At 41.0% G+C, this 18810-nt stretch overlaps 1 protein-coding gene across 1 annotated transcript in view; it reads left to right on the forward strand.

Annotated features, from left to right (window-relative positions):
- Positions 1-18810, forward strand: part of RYR3 (ryanodine receptor 3) — a 470522-nt gene that overhangs the window by 91889 nt on the left and 359823 nt on the right. Inside the window, exon 3 of the mRNA XM_044925248.2 lies at positions 3389-3508. Coding sequence (XP_044781183.2) covers positions 3389-3508 — 120 coding nt within the window. The remainder of the gene's footprint in view (positions 1-3388; positions 3509-18810) is intronic.

Consider the following 18810-nt stretch of genomic DNA (forward strand, 5'->3'; position numbering starts at 1 on the left):
TGTTAAAGGAGATCAGTCCTGGTTGTTCACTGGAAGGACCAATGTTGAAGCTGAAACTCCAATCCTTTGGCCACCTGATGCAACCTGACTCATTTGAAAAGACCCTGATGCTGGGAAAGATTGAAGGCAGGAGGAGAAGGGGACGACAGAGGGTGAGATGGTTCAATGGCATCACCAACTCAATGGACATGAGTTTGAGTAAACTCCGGGAGTTGGTGATGGATATGGAGGCCTGGGATGCTGCAGTCCATGGGGTTGCAAGGAGTTGGACACGACTGGGCAACTGAACTAAACTGATTCATTTTGAATAGATTGTCCACAAGAACCTTGAAATTACTTGAGATGATGATTAAAGCAGAGTGGAGAAAGGCTGTGGGCTGGCCTGTCAGGTGTCAGCTCCATTATTACAATATTAACATATCACCTCTTACAAAACCTGGTGTACTTCATGATACCCTGGAAGAATTCTTTGCCCTTGGAAGGCACTCAATAAATGTAAGTTGAATTCACACAAAAATGTTTATCAAATTCCCCAATTGTCATTAAGAGTCAGATAAAGGATGGGAGAAGTAACTAGTCTGTTGATAGATTGCCAAAGAAGATGTGGAGATTGGCTATCATGTGTCTCAAAATAGAAGATTTTTGGCACCTGAGTTGAAGAGTAATCATCTGAGTTGGCACTGAGGATTGTGAGGGGAGCTAGAGTTTCTGGAAGAAAAGATAACAAAAGTGGGAGAATTTGCAGCCTTCAGTTAACGGGGCTTCCTCAGAAATAGCGTTATCTGGAAATTCCCAGATTTGCTTTAAAGCAAAGGGATAAAGGAAGAGAGATAGCAAGAGGGGAGAAAGCATACATCAGTATAGGGATGAGTAAACTAAATAGAGTTGGTAATGGCCTAGAAGGGGTTGTGTTCTGTGTTCCACTAGGGAGTGAGAGAATTAATGAAATGAGTTAAATTAACTCATCTCATGATTCCAAATGGTGCAAAGATCTCCGCGTCAAGCACTCTTTGGCTCCAGATGTCTGTCTGTTGAAGGTTTGTGGTGCTAATAGCTGCTGTCTGGAGGGAAGGCAGGTACAGGCTGCCATGCCAGGTGGTGTCTACAGCCAGGTCAGTCCAAGCTGTACAGTTCCAGGCAGCAGGTGGAAAAAAGTGAACGTGTTTGGAGAAGGGTAAGTTGGCCCAGAGCCGCACAGTCACGTGTATCCCCCAGAGTGCTGACTTGGACAGTGCCTGTATGTGAGTGCTCTTCAGGAAGTCGTTACTGAGCCAGGCAATTCCTCTATTTCATGAGTTGATTGGTAGCCTAGGTTATGAGGATGTGAATTACAGCACAGGTCAATTTCAGAAGACAAATAGATCCCTGAGGCAGCTAGTGCAAGATGGTTTGGGCACTTTAGGGTGGGAAGAACATGGGAAAGGTGATTATGGAAAGAGATTCTCTAAGACACATATTATAAAGAAAACTTTGTTGACTTTCCCTTTGTGAGAAATCTGGTCCATAGATCCAGTTCTGTGATTTCCAAATGCCTGTTTCCACTGGTGAATGGTACGTGGGTAGGAGATACTTAAAGTATTTCTCAACGGGGGGTCTTCTTGGCATTTTGGATGGAAAAATTATGTGTTTTGAAGACTGCCTCTTGCAGTACAGACCTTTGAACTGCAACGCCCATTTCGTGGCACCTTTCTGAAGTTTTGACAGCTCAGAATCCTCCCCCATTCCCTGTGCCCCCCAGGGGGATGGTATTGGGCCTGGGATCTGGGGGATACTCTGCCTGGGGAAAAACTTCATTTTTTTCAGAGATCCCCCTGAGCCCACATTTCGAGAGAAGTGATATTCTGGAGTTTTCTTCTGTCTCAACTCAAATGAAGACTGAATTCTGAAGCAGAGGCTTGAATTTATTACTGACTCAATTTAGTGATGAACAGTGACATTTCAGGGCTAGTGAAAGGATGGAGCCTTTTTTATTCCCTCAATGTTCACCTCATATGTCTGTGATTTGTGATGTCTAAAATTTCCCTGTCGCCCCTGGCCAATCCCTGGGCATTGCAGACCTCTTTGTGGGGGTTGGTCCTACTGAATCTCTTCATGTTCCCACCACACATAGGATTTCATTTTTCTATGTGACTAGATCTGTTGTAGGCACAGTGGAGGAAAAAGCATGTCTATTTAGTGTGCCTTTCCAGTACTGTAGGATAGGATTGACACTAAGACAAGGGGATCTGGGACTGAGATGGGAAACAGGAGAGCAAGCGCTGAGAAGAAGCACTTCCACCTGGCGTGCCTCTGGTTCCCCCTTTAATTCAACCATGCCTGGAAGTCTTCTTTGATGTTTGAAACCCGAGGTCAAGTGGCGGTGGAGAGAGAGCATGTGGACTGACAGTTTGGAGGAGCAAGGATGGAGGGATGGGGAAGGAAGAGGTTTGCCGCTCATCATCAGGCAGGGTTGTGCCGGGGGTGATCATGTTCCTGTAAATGGAGGTCAGCCTCATTTCTGGACCATCAAGCAGAGGAATGCCACTCAAACAAGGTGTCTGCAACTGGAGGAGGACTGCTTTTGAGGCTGCCGCCTAGGAGGAAGGTCCTCTCCTTGGCTCTTCTATTTGACCACTCCTCCTTCCAGCCTGGATCCTCAAGGCTTCTCTCAGTCTTCCTTTCCTTTTAATCTTCCTTAGATGCATATCTAAAATGCATCTCCTTTCCCATATAGATTATTACAGAGTATTGAGTAGAGTTCCCTGTGCTATATATGTTTGTATTTATCTGAATCACTTTGCTGTGCACCTGAAACTAACACCACATTCTCAGTCAGCTATAACTCAATATAAAAGATAATTTAAAATTAAAGGCATCTGCTGGTACCCTCCACAGCCTCCTCTGTCATCTCTGGCGAATGCGTTTCACTGCATATATCCCTCTCCTCCAACAAAACATGTCTCTTTCCAGCCTGTCATAGAATGGACCTTCCCTCCACAGATCCTGCCTCCCTCTGATCTCTGCTGCCATCTCAGTTTCCCTCATTGTTTAATTGTTTATTTGGAGAAATTGCTTAGGTTTAGTTTGAGGTTCCCTCAAGGGTTGAAATCCTCTGCTTACCTAGATGGTGTGCAGTTTGTACATTTCAGAAGTGAGGCTCACTCTGTGAACTTAAGTAGTACCTCTCTTCCAAGACCTTGCTACCCCACTCCCCAGAGATGAGTAGAATCCTGACTCAGGGGAGAAGCTCAGGTATGCCATGCGAGGAACAAACTCTCCTTTATCTAATATTCAAAGGCATGTGCCCTTCAGCGGACCTGATGAAGATGCAGCAGGGTGCCCTAGGGGCTTGGCTCTGCATTGGGAGGTAGTCCCTTGGTCCTCACATGGGTCTCTGTTCCCCTGGCAGGAAGATGAAGTGGTCCTCCAGTGCATCGCCAACATTCACAAGGAGCAAAGGAAGTTCTGCCTGGCAGCCGAGGGACTTGGGAATCGCCTGTGCTTCTTGGAACCCACTTCAGAAGCCAAGGTGAGATTGACCGTCTGCTCTGCACCTTCCCTCTTGGCCTCCCAAGCAGTCGTCCGGGGATGGGACTGCTGGGAAGTGATGATGAGGGTGAGGAGGGTGGTGAGGAAGAAATTCGAAAGATATACTTATTTTTGAAATGGGAAGCAGATCCCATAACTCTCCCCAGCTTAGAAAGTTATACAGTGGAAGCCCAGAGGAATGCAAAGAATTAATAGTACCTATCTTTAAGTGTTCAGCAGCACATGGGGGAGACGCCTTGGGGTCACTGTCAGTCTTCAGGGAGAAGATGCTTTTATTACGCCCCAAACACCTTCCTTGTTGTTAATTCCTAGAAATCTGAGTGTGTTTTCTTTACTCCCAGCTATTGTTTTATTGCCTCAGAGATTCGTGGGTCCCTGGGCCTGTGTCTCACAACAAGCTCATCACTTTCAGTTGCGCCTGTGCTGAAGTGGTTGTAACTGCCTGCTGTGACCCAGGGGCAGAGATGAATGTTTGCTCTGGTCCCTGCCTGTGTGGGGGCATGTAGTGTTATCCCTCCTCAGTGAAACTTTGCTTCCTCCATTTTCATTTGCTTTCTACTTTTCACAAACTGTATGTCAGGTGGATCTGTGTGCCCATATTCTCACAGTACTTTGCAGTCCTGGAAAGACCTTTATATCAGTCAGGGTTTTCTAGAGAAACAGAAGAAATAGGATCTCTTCCTTTTTCTGGACAGGTGGATGGATGGGTGGATGGATGGATACAGATTTATTTTAAGGAATTGACTTATGCAGTTTTGAGGTCTGGGAAATCTGAAATCCATAGGTCAGATCAACTAGAAACTCAAGAGTTGAATCTGTCTTAAGGCAGACAATTTTTTCCTCCAAGAAACCACAGGTTTTATTCATAAGGCCTTTGAATGATTGAGGAAAGCCCACCCACATTATCAAGGGTAATAATCCCTTTTAAAGCCAACTGATTGTAGATGTTAATTATATGTACAAAGTATCTTCACATCAAAACCTTGATTGGTGTTTGATTAAATAACTGAATGCTATAGTCTAACCAAGTTGGCACACAATTATCCATCACCACACCCCCATACTCAGTTTTTCCTATAGCATGTTTTAAATCAGAAAATGGTGATATTTTCCAGCAAAGCCACCTGATTAGTATTTCATTTCTCCATGTTAACATATACAGCACAGAGACATATAGTTTGGCTAAATCCTAGCACATCAAGTGTGCCCCATGGTGGCCATGCCTCCCTGAAGCCCCTCTGCTCTTCATCACTTGCCTCTCTCCCATGTAGGGAGGTCCCTGGTCCATGAGCACAGGCATCTGTCAGTAGCATGAAGGACAGAGTCACATTCAAATAAATGGCAGAGCAAAGAGACAAAGAAGATTTTTATCTTTTAGCAGTCTTAGGTTTGATTTCCCTGAGGTCTTTCCTCATTTACTTTTGCTCTTAGCTAGGTATTTTTCTCTTCATTCCCAGCAGTCTGGGATAATAGGAAAATCATTAGATTATAAGTCAAGAAGTTGATTCTCAGCCATTAGCTCATCATGTGACCATGAGCAAGTCACTCAGTTTTGTTTCCAGCTTTTTCATCTTCCAGATAAGATGAAGTCTGGTGTAATGAAAAGAACATTGGTCTGAATTAGAAACCCATGGTACCATTTGCTAGTCATCCATTGAGTAAGGTATAGGACATCGGTTTAGGGCATTGCTCTGGAGCCAGACTCTGAGTCTGAATCCTGTGTTCACCACTCACCAGCTAAGCTAGGGCCTTGAGCAATGTACCTCACCATTCTGAACTTAGTTTTCTTCATCTGCTTAATGGAAATTTAGTAGTAACAACTTAAGAATGTTGTTATTAAGATTTAAATTAGTTAATATTTGTTTAGCAGTCCATGGGGTCGCACAGAGTCGGACACGACTGAAGTGACTTAGCAGCAGCAGCAAACTCTATTTCAGTTCAATTCAGTCGCTCAGTCGTGTCCGACTCTTTGCGACCCCATGAATCACAGCATGCCAGGCCACCCTGTCCATCACCAACTCCCAGAGTTCACTCAAAATCATGTCCATCGTGTGAGTGATGCCATCCAACCATCTCATCCTCTGTCATCCCCTTTTCCTCCTGCCCCCAATCCCTCCCAGCATCAGAGTCTTTTCCAATGAGTCAATTATTTGCATGAGGTGGCCAAAGTATTGGAGTTTCAGCTTTAGCATCAGTCCTTCCAATGAACACCCAGGACTGATTTCTTTTAGAATGGACTTGTTGGATCTCCTTGCAGTCCAAGGGACTCTCAAAAGTTTTCTCCAGCCCCACAGTTCAAAAGCATTAATTCTTTGGCACTCAGCTTTCTTCACAGTCCAAATCTCACATCCATACATGACCACTGGAAAAAACCATAGCCTTGACTAGAAGGACCTTTGTTGGCAAAGTAATGTCTTTGCTTTTCAACATGCTATCTAGGTTGGTCATAACTTTCCTTCCAAGGAGTAAGCAGTCTTTTAATTTCATGGCTGCAATCACCATCTGCAGTGATTTGGGAGCCCCCAAAAATAAAGTCTGACACTGTTTCCACTGTTTGCCATCTATTTCCCATGAAGTGATGGGACCAGATGCCATGATCTTCGTTTTCTGAATGTTGAGCTTTAAGCCAACTTTTTCACTCTCCTTTTTCACTTTCATCAAGAGGCTTTTTAGTTCCTCTTCACTTTCTGCCATAAGGGTGGTGTCATCTGCATATCTGAGGTTATTGATATTTCTCCCGGCAGTCTTGATTCCAGCTTGTGCTTCTTCCAGCCCAGCGTTTTTCATGATGTACTCTGCATATAAGTTAAATAAGCAGGGTGACAATATACAGCCTTGACGTACTCCTTTTCCTATTTGGAACCAGTCTGTTGTTCCATGTCCAGTTCTAACTGTTGTTTCCTGACCTACGTACAGATTTCTCAAGAGGCAGGTCAGGTGGTCTGGTATTCCCGTCTCTTTCAGAATTTTCCAGAGTTTATTGTGATCCACACAGTCAAAGGCTTTGGCATAGTCAACAAAGCAGAAATAGATGTTTTTCTGGAACTCTCTTGCTTTTTCGATGATCCAGCAGATGTTTAACCATTGGCGATTGTGATTTACTAGTACCTAGGCCAGATTACCTAAAACAAATTAAAGAGAACTATATATCATAACCTAAGAATTCTTTGCATCCCTCAGATGTAAAATAATAACCCATACCACTCAGAAGTGCATCAGGGATGAGTAAAACCCTTGCTAACACCCATTTGACTGATTGTTCTTATTTTGGTTTTTCATTTTAAATTTAAAACAAGATAACACAACTGAAGAAGTTTTGTAAGAAATGTGTCATCTATGACTGTATTCCCTGTCCCAACTATTTTCATTTTTGTTTTCACTCTGGCCTTTGTCCACATGTACCCGTATATTTTCAAAGTCACACTCATCATGGATATTCAGACCTTCTGCCTTTTTTCTTTCACATTTCATCCAGTTCCATATTGCTATGTAATCTTAATGGTTAATAAAGAAAAATTCATGTACGTGGTTTTTGTTGGTTTACTCTTGCTTCCTGGATTATTGTCCAGGAGAAGAATTAATGGCAACAGAGTATAAACAACATTAAATTGGTTTTCCAAAAGGATAAACCAGTTGTTAGAGTTGGCACCCATGCTATCATTGCATGAGTGTGTGTCTCTTCTGTATTAGTATGAAGAAAGTGCGCCATGAGGGCTTCTCACAGAAAAACAGGATAAGTTCATGGAAAGGATAGATAGGTCTTCAGTATTCCCTGTCACCACTCCTGGGAGAAGCCTGCTAGATTAACCCATTTTATGTGGCTCCAGGCTTTCCTATAGTCGGCTCCAGCTGTGCACACCCCTCTTCTGTCCTGTTCCCTCCCTTTTCACTAGCTATTTCTCCTAACTCTCTACCATCAGATTTCACAACCAATGGTGCCATTCTTATGCTCTTGGAAACTAATGTTAACTATGCGATGAAATGAGAAGGTGTGTTTTTTCCCGAGCCTGGCAAACTGGTATAAGGTGCAGACCTCAAACGTCACTCTTATCAACTGGCTACAGAGCCAGCTGGTGACCTTGGGCCATCCCAGTCAAGGGTATTTCAACTTAGTCGAGACTCAGAGAGGTAAAATTGAGATGAACTCTAGGGAGAAGAAAGACCTCAGAGAAAGAAGACATGAGATAAGGTACTTAAAAGATATTCTCTGTGTACAAGTCCTGAGAAAAAAAGAGGTCATATTGAAGCAGGGAGCAAGAGGGTAGAAATACAGAAAGCAAAAGTTTTAGAATATCAACACCTGCTATAGACCAGGAACTGCTGAGCACTTGGGAGAGTTCTTGTGACTTTGAGTCTTGTTTGTCATGGCTTTTTCTGAAGGCCCCTGAAATTGCAGATATTAATTCCCAGAAGCACCCTTATTCAGCTTTCTGTTCAAATGAGCACAGTGTGAGGAGTTAAAAGGTATTTTGTTTTGTAGGGAAGATTCAGTGTTTAAACCAGGGAGCAGGCAACATTGAAGGGAAATGTTGCTTCTCTGTTTTTATCAATAGCAGCAAATGCTTATGGATGGTCATTTTGTAAAATTATTTATTTTTAATTGGTGGGTAATTGCTTTACAGAATTATGTTGGTTTCTGCCAAGCATCAACATGAATGAGCTATAGGTATATGTCCCCTCCCTCTTGAACATCCCTCCCACCTCCCTCCCCATTCCACCCCTCTAGGTTGTTACAGAGTCCTGGTTTGAGATCCCTGAGTCATACAGCCGATTCCCAGTGGCAATTTATTTTATATATTGACAGTCATTTTTAAGTGGAAAATGTATTCCCAGGAATCAGAAATTGACTATTTTTCCTTTAGTTCTTAATATTGTGTCTCATCTATGTTGTATCTGCAGTGTCCACCAAGAGGTTGCCTTTGGTTCAACTTAACATCCAGACTCATAAGATGCTGGTAGACCCCAGTCTGCTTAGTAGGACAAGAGCCACAGCTTGCCTGCTGGGAAGTGTCAGGCACTTCTGCAGAAATCCTTGCAGCCTCCAGGGTCTGCCTTCTGAATCCCCACCCCAAATGACAGCTCAGGTTCAAAGAGACAAGGTCCACATCAGGCAAGTGTCGAGTCGCCATGGCTTAAAAGGCTCTGTACCACAGGATCTGATGTATCTTGTAACAACTCCACATGCATAGCTTTTGAAGGACCACCCCTGATACAAGGGTCATCACACTTGGAGAATCACAAATAGAGGGCTTTCTATGAAGTACTGGTGATCTTTCCAATCCAGATGCAGGCTACAAATTAGGGATCATTTTCACCCTAAGCAATATTCTCTAGTAACATAATTAGCATATCAGTTTTATCAGGTTGTCCCAAGAACAAAACTGGACAATTAACTGAAGGTCAAATTCTCAGGCAAAAAGAGGAGAGTTTCATATGCCTTACCCCACAGGAATCTAGGTAGTTATTTACGATTATAAGCCAACACCTTTCCAAATCCTGACTTCTACCTTCCTTAATTGTAGAGCACCAAAAACGAAGAAAAATATGGGAACTTTTTGTTGAAAATCAGTTGCAACAGACCAAGGTTTGTTTGTTTCACCAATTTTAGTAATGAAACTGATGTTGATGAAGTGAAACAGTTTACCCTGGTGCCCTTGAAAAGTCAGTGTCACATCTGAACTCTTTGGGCTCTCTCAGAAAAATGTCCCGCCTTTCTGTCAGGGAGCACCGTGTCTTGCTGACCATGGTTTACTCAAAATGGAAAATCCAGTTCAAATCTAATTTTCAAATTGAACATTTTCCAGGAAAATTTTATTCCTATTGTTTTCACCTCCTCTTTTGAAAACTGAAAAAAAATAGTCTCCTGTGGTTTCTGAAAACTTGTATAGGTGCTGAACACCCAGAATTAAACATCTGTGTTTGTGCAAACATCATTGTCAATGACATAAATTAGAACAGAATTCTTAGCTAAAAAAAAAAAAAAACAACAAAACCTTATTTTCTGTTGCTTTTATTATCTTCAGCTCAGAAAGATTTACTGTTTACTCCTAAAAAACTAAGTCTGTGCAAATTTATGGAAACAGAGGCTCAGCCTGAAGTTGTATACCTTTTTTTGAACTTCTCAATATAATTTTAGTGTGTAGTCTTCTCTATGGGCTTGAGATCTTATAAAAGCCAAACTATGATAAAACTGTAAAAATCCCATGTCTTTTAATATAGAGATTTAAACATTGAAATTCTGATCTTTTTTTTTTTTTAACATTTATCAAGCATTATAGTCTGTGTGTTGTGTACTGCTGTGGGTGCTTACACACTCTCATTTAGTCTTTACAACCCCATGAAGCAAATATTGTTCTCATTGAATAAAAAAAAAAAGATAAAACAATTTAGACAAAGTTAAGTGACTTCCTGAAAATGGTTCATTCCAAACTCAAATCACTGTCTAATTTCTATAATACTCAGGAATAGAGAGTATTATGATTCTTATTTAATGATAAAGAAGCCATATTTCTTCAAGTGGCTAGATTTTTAAGAATACCCAGGGAGATCTCCATACGCCCTCCCACAACCTTGTCGCATCTGTCCTCTGAACGCCTGACACTCCAAAGTTAGAAATATGTATTTGCTTAAATCAAACAGAATCCATTAAAATGCAAATGCTCTCAGTACATGAAGCAATATTGAAATTTTTATAGCTAACTTTTTTTTATAGATATAAAGATTATCATATTTTTTTCTAGAAAGTACGTTTTTAAAAGAGTGATAAGGCAGATGTATTGTGCCTCTGTATTGGGATATAAGGCACAGAAGCACTGTAAATGGGAGGGGTGTGTCAAAACATCCATTGCTCGCCAGTCCAGGTTCGATGTGCAATACTGGATGCTTGGGGCTGGTGCACTGGGATGACCCAGAGGGAGGGTATGGGGAGGGAGGAGGGAGGAGGGTTCAGGATGGGGAGCACGGGTACACCTGTGGCAGATTCATTTCAATGTTTGGCAAACTAATACAATATTGTAAAGTTTAAAAATAAAATTAAATTAAAAAGAAAATAAATGGAACAAAAAAAATTAAATTAAATTAAATTAAAAAAAAAACATCCATTGCATTGATTTATGATGGTTTACCTGTCTTTTCTCCTGCACTCCACCACTCTGTGATCCCCAAAGTTAAAGATGATGTGGGTATACCTTAGAGATATTGCAGGCTTGGATGCAGACCACCACAATAAAGCAAATATCCCAATAAAGTGAGTCACACAATTTTTTTTTTTTGGTTTTCAAGTGCATATAAAAGTTATATTTACATTGTAATGTTGTCTATTAAGTGTACAATAGCATTATGTCCAAAAATGTACATACCTTAATTTAAAAGTACTTTATTGCTAAAAAATGTTAACCATCATTTGAGCCATCAGTCAGCTGTAGTAGTAACATCAAAGATCACAGCTCACTGTTACAAATATAATAATTTTAAAGAAGTTTGAAATATTGTGGGAAGTATCAAAACATGACACAGAAACACAAAGTGAGCGAATGTGGTTCACAAATGGTGCCAAGAGACTTGCTTAACATAGGGTGGCCACAAGCCTTCAATTTGCAAAAAAAGGAGGGTGTAATATCTGCCCAATTTGGAACATACTGAATTCAAATGCCTGGAAAACATTCAAGAGGAAATTTTGATAGGCATCTGGATATATGGAGCAGAGAGGTTGAAATGGAGATAATATTTAAGAGATATTGGCTTAAGGTTAGAGAATTATGCTTGGAGAGAGTGAGTGGAAAAATTATGGATTAAGAAGGGAAGAGAAGAGGGCTTGGAAAGTATAGATATTTAAAGATGAGTAGAAGAAGAGAAACAGAATGAGGAGGAGAATCCTAAGAAATCAGAGGGCAAGTAGGCATTTGCAATGTCATAGAAGCCACAGAAACCAAGAGAAGACTGTCAAGGAGTATGGTCCACGTGGTAGAATATCACTTGGAGGCAAAGTAATGTGAGGTTGGGATGTCCATTAGATGTAGTAACATCGAGGCCAATGGCAGTCTTGGTGAGACCTTACTCAACAGGCTGACAAGCGCAGAACCAATTTAGCAGAGGTGAAGTCTAAGTGGAAAATGAGAAAGACAGCCAGTGCAGAAATCTCTGAAAGAGAGAGTGATGGCTGGAGAGGGTCGGAGGATGGAAAGATTTTTATAATAGAAGAGACTTAAATGTGCTTAAGACTTAAGCATGTTCCCATGCTGATGGAAAGGTACAAGTCGAGAAAGAGAAAAAAAGTGATGCAAAAGAGGGAATGGATGATTTAGTGTGCAAATTGCTGATATAGTGGGGAAAGCTGGTATTAAGAACAGAGGTGAGGAACTGGCCTTCAAACAAAAGAAGAGCTTTTATATCATTGAAGAGGAAGAAGGCAAGGATAGGACTAACCCTATAGGCTTTGTGCAGAAAGTTTTGGAGAGTGAGCCAAAACACTTGGCAGGGGTCCCAAACCCTATGCCATGGACTGGAACCAGGCCACACTGCAGGAGGTGAGTAGCTGGCAAGCAAGGGGAGGTTCATCTGTGTTTACAACTGCTCCCCATTGCTCACATTATCTTATAATCACAATGCACAATGTAATAATAATAAAGTACACAATAAATGTAGTACACTTGAATCATCCTGAAACCATTCCCCCATCCCTGTCCTTGGAATAATTGTCTTCCACGAAACCAGTCCCTGGTACCAAAAAGGTTGGGGACCACTGGCCTAGAGGAGACTAGTGCAATTGCTGAGCAGTGTGAGGGCTCAGCCGGAAGAGCCACTTGAGGTTGGTAACCATAACTTTTCAGTGCTACCAGTTTTCCAAATTGTGTCATCTTGTGCAGCAGCCCACCAGAGGCATGAAGAAAATGGATAGTTTAATTCTGCCAGGGTCAAAGTGTTGCTGGGTAAGTGTGATAAATGTCAAAAGGACAAGAGAGTTTAGGAGACTAGACCATGGTATCTTGGAATTTAAGCTGAATTGGGAAAGAACTGGGAGTGAAAAAGATTAAGGGGTATCAGTAGTGATGAAAGTAATTGAGTGAGCAAGCCAACTGGAAGGTGGCTGCATGGTTAGACAGTGGGGTGTGTCCCTGAGAGGCTTCATAGGAGACCAGTTTGGCTGAAACTAGGGCCCAGGTGTATGACCATGATAGACGGTGGCTGAACTGAAGTGTAGAATATCATTGATGAAGAGGAAGAAAAATAGCTGAGAAACTGTAATATATAATAGATTATTCATATAGTCCATTAGTTGCCTAGGGCTACTGTGACAAATTAGCATAAGTTTAAGTGACTTCAAATAGAAATTTATTCCCTTACAGTTATGGAGGCTAGAAGTCTGAAATCAAGGTGTTAACAGAGCTACTCTCCCTCCGAAGCCTCTGTGGGAGGATCCTTCTTGCCTACTCTGGTTTCTGGTGGTCCCGAGTATTCCTTGCTTATGACAGCATAACCCCAGTCTCGGTCTCCATCTTTATATGGCCCTTCTCTCTGTGTGTCTCTGACTTCACATGGTGTTTTCTCCTTCTTATGAGGACATCAGTCTTGTTGGATAAGGCCTCACCCTAATGACTTCCTCTTTTTTTTTTAAATTTAAATTTATTTATTTTAATTGGAGGCTAATTACTTTACAATATTGTATTGGTTTTGCCATACATCAACATGAATCTGGCATGGGTGTACACGTGTTCCCCATCCTGAACCCCCCTCCCACCTCCCTCCTAGTACCACCCTCTGGGTCATCCCAGTGCACAGGTCCAAGCATCCTGTATCCTGCATCGAACCTGGACTGGCGATTTGTTTCTTATATGATATTATACCTGTTTCAATGCCATTCTCCCAAATCATCCCACCCTCTCCCTCTCCCAGAGTCCAAAACACTGTTCTATATACATCTGTGTCTTTTTTGCTCTCTCACATACAGGGTTATCGTTACCATCTTTCTAAATTCCATATATATGCATTAGTATACTGTATTGGTGTTTTTCTTTCTGGCTTCACTCTGTATAATAGGCTCCAGTTTCATCCACTTCATTAGAACTGATTCAAATGTATTCTTTTTAATGTCTGAGTAATACTTCATTGTGTATATGTACCACAGCTTTCTTATCCATTCATCTGCTGATGGACATCTAGGTTGCTTCCATGTCCTGGCTATTATAAACAGTGCTGCGATGAACACTGGGGTACACGTGTCTCTTTCAATTCTGGTTTCCTCAGTGTGTATGCCCAGCAGTGGGATTGCTGGATCATAAGGCAGTTCTATTTCCAGTTTTTTTAAGGAATCTCCACACTGTTCTCCATAGTGGCTGTACTAGTTTGCATTCCCACCAACAGTGTAAGAGGGTTCCCTTTTCTCCACACCCTCTCCAGCATTTATCGCTTGTAGACTTTTGGATCGCAGCCATTCTGACTGGCATGAAATGGTACCTCATAGTGGTTTTGATTTGCATTTCTCTGATAATGAGTGATGTTGAGAATCTTTTCATGTGTTTGTTAGCCATCTGTATGTCTTCTTTGGAGAAATGTCTGTTTAGTTCTTTGGCCCATTTTTTGATTGGGTCATTTATTTTTCTGGAATTGAGCTGCAGGAGTTGCTTGTATATTTTTGAGATTAGTTGTTTGTCAGTTGCTTCATTTGCTATTATTTTCTCCCTTTCTGAAAGCTGTCTTTTCACCTTGCTTATAGTTTTCTTTGTTGTGCAGAAGCTTTTAATTTTAATTAGGTCCCGTTTGTTGATTTTTGCTGTTATTTCCAACATTCTGGGAGGTGGGTCATAGAGGATCCTGCTGTTGTTTATGTTGGAGAGTGTTTTGCCTATGTTCTCCTCTAGGAGTTTTCTGGTCTTACGTTGAGATCTTTAATCCATTTTGAGTTTATTTTTGTGTATGGTGTTAGAAAGTGTTCTAGTTTCCTTCTTTTACAAGTGGTTGACCAGTTTTCCCAGCACCACTTGTTAAAGAGATTGTCTTTTCTCCATTGTATATTCTTGCCTCCTTTGTCAAAGATAAGGTGTCCATAGGTACGTGGATTTATCTCTGGGCTTTCTATTTTGTTCCATTGATCTATATTTCTGTCTTTGTGCAAGTACCATACTGTCTTGATGACTGTGGCTTTGTAGCAGTGCCTGAAGTCAGGCAGGTTGATTCCTTCAGTTCCATTCTTCTTTCTCAAGATTGCTTTGGCTATTCGAGGTTTTTTGTATTTCCATACAAATTGTGAAATTATTTGTTCTAGTTCTGTGAAAAATACCGTTGGTAGCTTGATAGGGATTGCATTGAATCTATAGATTGCTTTGGGTAGTATACTCATTTTCACTATATTGATTCTTCCAATCCATGAACATGGTATATTTCTCCATCTATTAGTCCCCTCTTTGATTTATTTCACCAGTGTTTTATAGTTTTCTATAGGTCTTTCGGAGAAGGCAATGGCACCCCACTCCAGTACTCTTGCCTGGAAAATCCCATGGACGGAGGAGCCTGGAAGGCTGCAGTCCATGGGGTCGCTGAGGGTCGGACATGACAGAACGACTTCACTTTCACTTTTCACTTTCATGCATTGGAGAAGGAAATGGCAACCCACTCCAGTGTTCTTGCCTGGAGAACCCCAGGGATGGGGGAGCCTGGTGGGCTGCCGTCTGTGGGATCGCACAGAGTCGGACACAACTGAAGTGACTTAGCAGCATATATAGGTCTTTAGTTTCTTTAGGTAGGTATATTCCTAAGTTTTATTCTTTTCATTGCAATGGCAAATGGAATTTTTCCTTAATTTCTATTTTCTCATTATTAGTGTATAGGAATGCAAGGGATTTCTGTGTGTTGATTGTATATCCTGCAACTTTACTATATTCATTGATTAGCTCTAGTAATTTTCTGGTGGAGTCTTTAGGGTTTTCTATGTAGAGGATCATGTCATCTGCAAACAGTGAGAGTTTTACTTCTTCTTTTCCAATTTGGATTCCTTTTATTTCTTTATTTGCTCTGATTGATGTGGCCAAAACTTCCAAAACTATGTTGAATAGTAATGGTGAAAGTGGGCACCCTTGTCTTGTTCCTGACTTTAGGGGAAATGCTTTCAATTTTTCACCATTGAGGATAATGTTTGCTGTGGGTTTGTCATATATAGCTTTTATTATGTTGAGGTATGTTCCTTCTATTCCTGCTTTCTGGAGAGTTTCTATCATAAATAGATGTTGAATCTTGTCAAAGGCTTTCTCTGCATCTATTGAGATAATCATATGGCTTTTATTTTTCAATTTGTTAATGTGGTGTATTTGATTTGCAGATATTGAAGAATCCTTGCATCCCTGGGATAAAGCCCACTTGGTCATGGTGTATGATCTTTTTAATCTTTAATGTGTTGTTGGATTCTGATTGCTAGAATTTTGTTAATGATTTTTGCATCTGTGTTCATCAGTGATATTGGCCTGTAGTTTTCTTTTTTTGTGGCATCTCTGTCAAGTTTTGGTATTAGGGTGATGGTGGCCTCATAGAATGAGTTTGGAAGTTTACCTTCCTCTGCAATTTTCTTAGAAAAGTACAAGTTTCCAAAACTGAACCAGGAAGAAATAGAAAATCTTAACAGACCCATCACAAGCACGGAAATTGAAACTGTAGTCAGAAATCTTCCAGCAAACAAAAGCGCAGGTCCAGACAGCTTCACAGCTGAATTCTACCAAAAATTTAGAGAAGAGCTAACACCTATCATACTCAAACTCTTCCACAAAATGACTTCCTCTTAACTTAGTTACATCTGTAAAGACCCTGTGTCCAAATCAGGTCATATTAATAGTTGCCAGGGGTCAATTGCTGGGGGTCATACATTTGAAGGGAGCACACAGTCCAACAAATACTGATGTGAGTGTTCTAATCACCAGGAATGGGAACAAAAAGGGGCCTGAGATTTCAGTGGAGATGGGGAAGGTGAAAGAAATACACAAATTGCAAAAAGGGAGGGAGCAAGGGGTGATGTCACCAGGCATAGGAAGCTTAAAGGAGGAGTTAACTTGTGGAAGAGCAATGGTCTAGAAACACTCCTGGGAAGGAGGAGGACGCAGACCCTACTTCCTAACCCTGAGTTATCTGAAGAATGAGAGAAAGAACATCTGGAATTGAGAGAACCCCAAGGGAAGATTGTTCACATTGGGCCAGGGACTTATGTTGTTTTGCGTAGGCGGGACAAAGGACTCATTTCCTATTGGTCTATATGTAATTCATCAAGTTGAAGGGCTGGAGTCCAATCCTAGGGATGCTCAGATTCTGCAAATCATGGCCGCATGGGGCAATTCTTCCCATTCAGCAGCTAACCGGTTTCCTGTCCAGAAATTTTCTTTCCATTTCTACATCCATGTTGAGTCTCATGCCCTGCTGTTTTTAACAGTTAAGAGATAAGGGAAACAGATATTCAAACGAATAGCATAAAAGTTAAGAGCAATGCATATCAAGTTTATTAATGCATTTGTCGTTTGCCAGATATCTTCTCTAGTGAAAAAAAAAAGGGAGGGGGGAGTTAACCCTGAGAATTTGTCTCATCTATATTGTTCTCCTTCTTATTTGAGTTAATAATACTGTCTTGATAACATACCTGCTTAAGGCATTACCGTCCCTTCTTTTTATTTAAAGACAGTCTGTACCTTTAGAGGTGGGAATCTTCACAGAGAATTTATTCAGTGTAAAGTGGCACCATAGCTCGGCTGCTCATTTGTCATTCACTTGTTCACAGCAGGCAAATGGCCCCAGGTGAATTATGAGTAGGTATTATTCATACCCGGGCTCCTCTGCAGCTCTTAGTGCTTTGCTCTTCAGACCTAATAGCTGCTATTTTGGTCTCGATTAGCAGTATTTTTTCTTCTTCCACCAACTCCTCAACTTATTAATTAGATTACAAAGACTTGCCTTTTTTCTCCTGTGATTAGAAGAACATCTCTTTTCCAGTTGTTACTTTTACATGGAATTAAAATGATGCATTGCATTTATGTTAGAATTTGTCAAGAACCCCAGGCATGTGACACCCACCATTTTTATTCCTCATGGGTGTTTTAAAACCTGGGGATAAAACCTAAATCATGCTTATGACCTTTTATGTGAGCTTTTGAAATGATGTGCATATTCATAGTTCACAGTTGAAATAATTGTTTACAAAGAACATTGGATAGTGATTCAAGAGATCTAGTTTTGCTCTCATTCCAACATGCTTTAAAATGTTACACAAAATAACCTCTCAAATCTGATTTGCCTGGCCATCAAATGAAAAGAGTCTTGTAAAGGAAATGTTTAAATTGTTTTAGAAGTTAAGATTTTCAGTTTAGTTGACAACTTTATTTCTCCTTTTCAGTAGTTTTCAGTGGTTTCATTGGTTTGTAAATAGTGACCTGAAACAACTACATGAACTGAAATATTTTTGAGTCATTTGGAAACAGTATCTTGTTGGTTCTTAAATCCCTGTTGTTGTTTAGTCACTAATTCATGTTCAACTCTTTGCAACCCCATGAACTGAAGCATGCCAGGCTCCTCTGTCCTCCACTATCTTCCAAACTCATGTCCATTGAGTCTGTGATGCCATCCAATCATCTCATCCTCTGCCACCCCCTTCTCCTCCTCTGCCACCCACTTCTCCTCCTGCCCCCAATCTTTCCCAGTGTCAGGGTCTTTTCCAATGAGTCGGCTTTGCATCAAGTGGCCAAAGTATTGGAGCTTCAGCATCAATCCTTCCAATGAATATTCAGGGTTGATTTCATTTAGGATCAACTGGTTTGATTTCCTTGCAGTCCAAGGAACTCTCAAGAGTATTCTCCAGCACCACAATTCGAAAGCATCTTAAATTCCCGATGTATAGCAAGCAGTTGATTTTAAATAATTGAAAATGCTATGGAGAATGAGTTTTTCTTCATCCAAATTATTTCAGGGGATGATTACAAATTGTTCTTAAGACAGTCATTTCAGGATTTAGCTGCTTTCTCTGTTAGGATGTTTTCCAATCATTTTTCTTTTTTAAAAAAATTATTTTATTTTATTTTTAACTTTACAATATTGTATTGGTTTTGCCATATATCAACATGAATCCGCCACAGGTATACACATGTTCCCCATCCTGAACCCTCCTCCCTCCTTCCTCCCCATACCATCCCTCTGGGTCTTCCCAGTGCACCAGCCCCAAGCATCCAGTATCATGCATCAAACCTGGACTGGCTAACAAACACATGAAAAGATGCTCAACATCACTCATTATCAGAGAAATGCAAATCAAACCACTATGAG

Source organism: Bubalus bubalis, chromosome 11, assembly GCF_019923935.1.
Source record: "Bubalus bubalis isolate 160015118507 breed Murrah chromosome 11, NDDB_SH_1, whole genome shotgun sequence".
Classification (NCBI taxonomy): domain Eukaryota; kingdom Metazoa; phylum Chordata; class Mammalia; order Artiodactyla; family Bovidae; genus Bubalus; species Bubalus bubalis.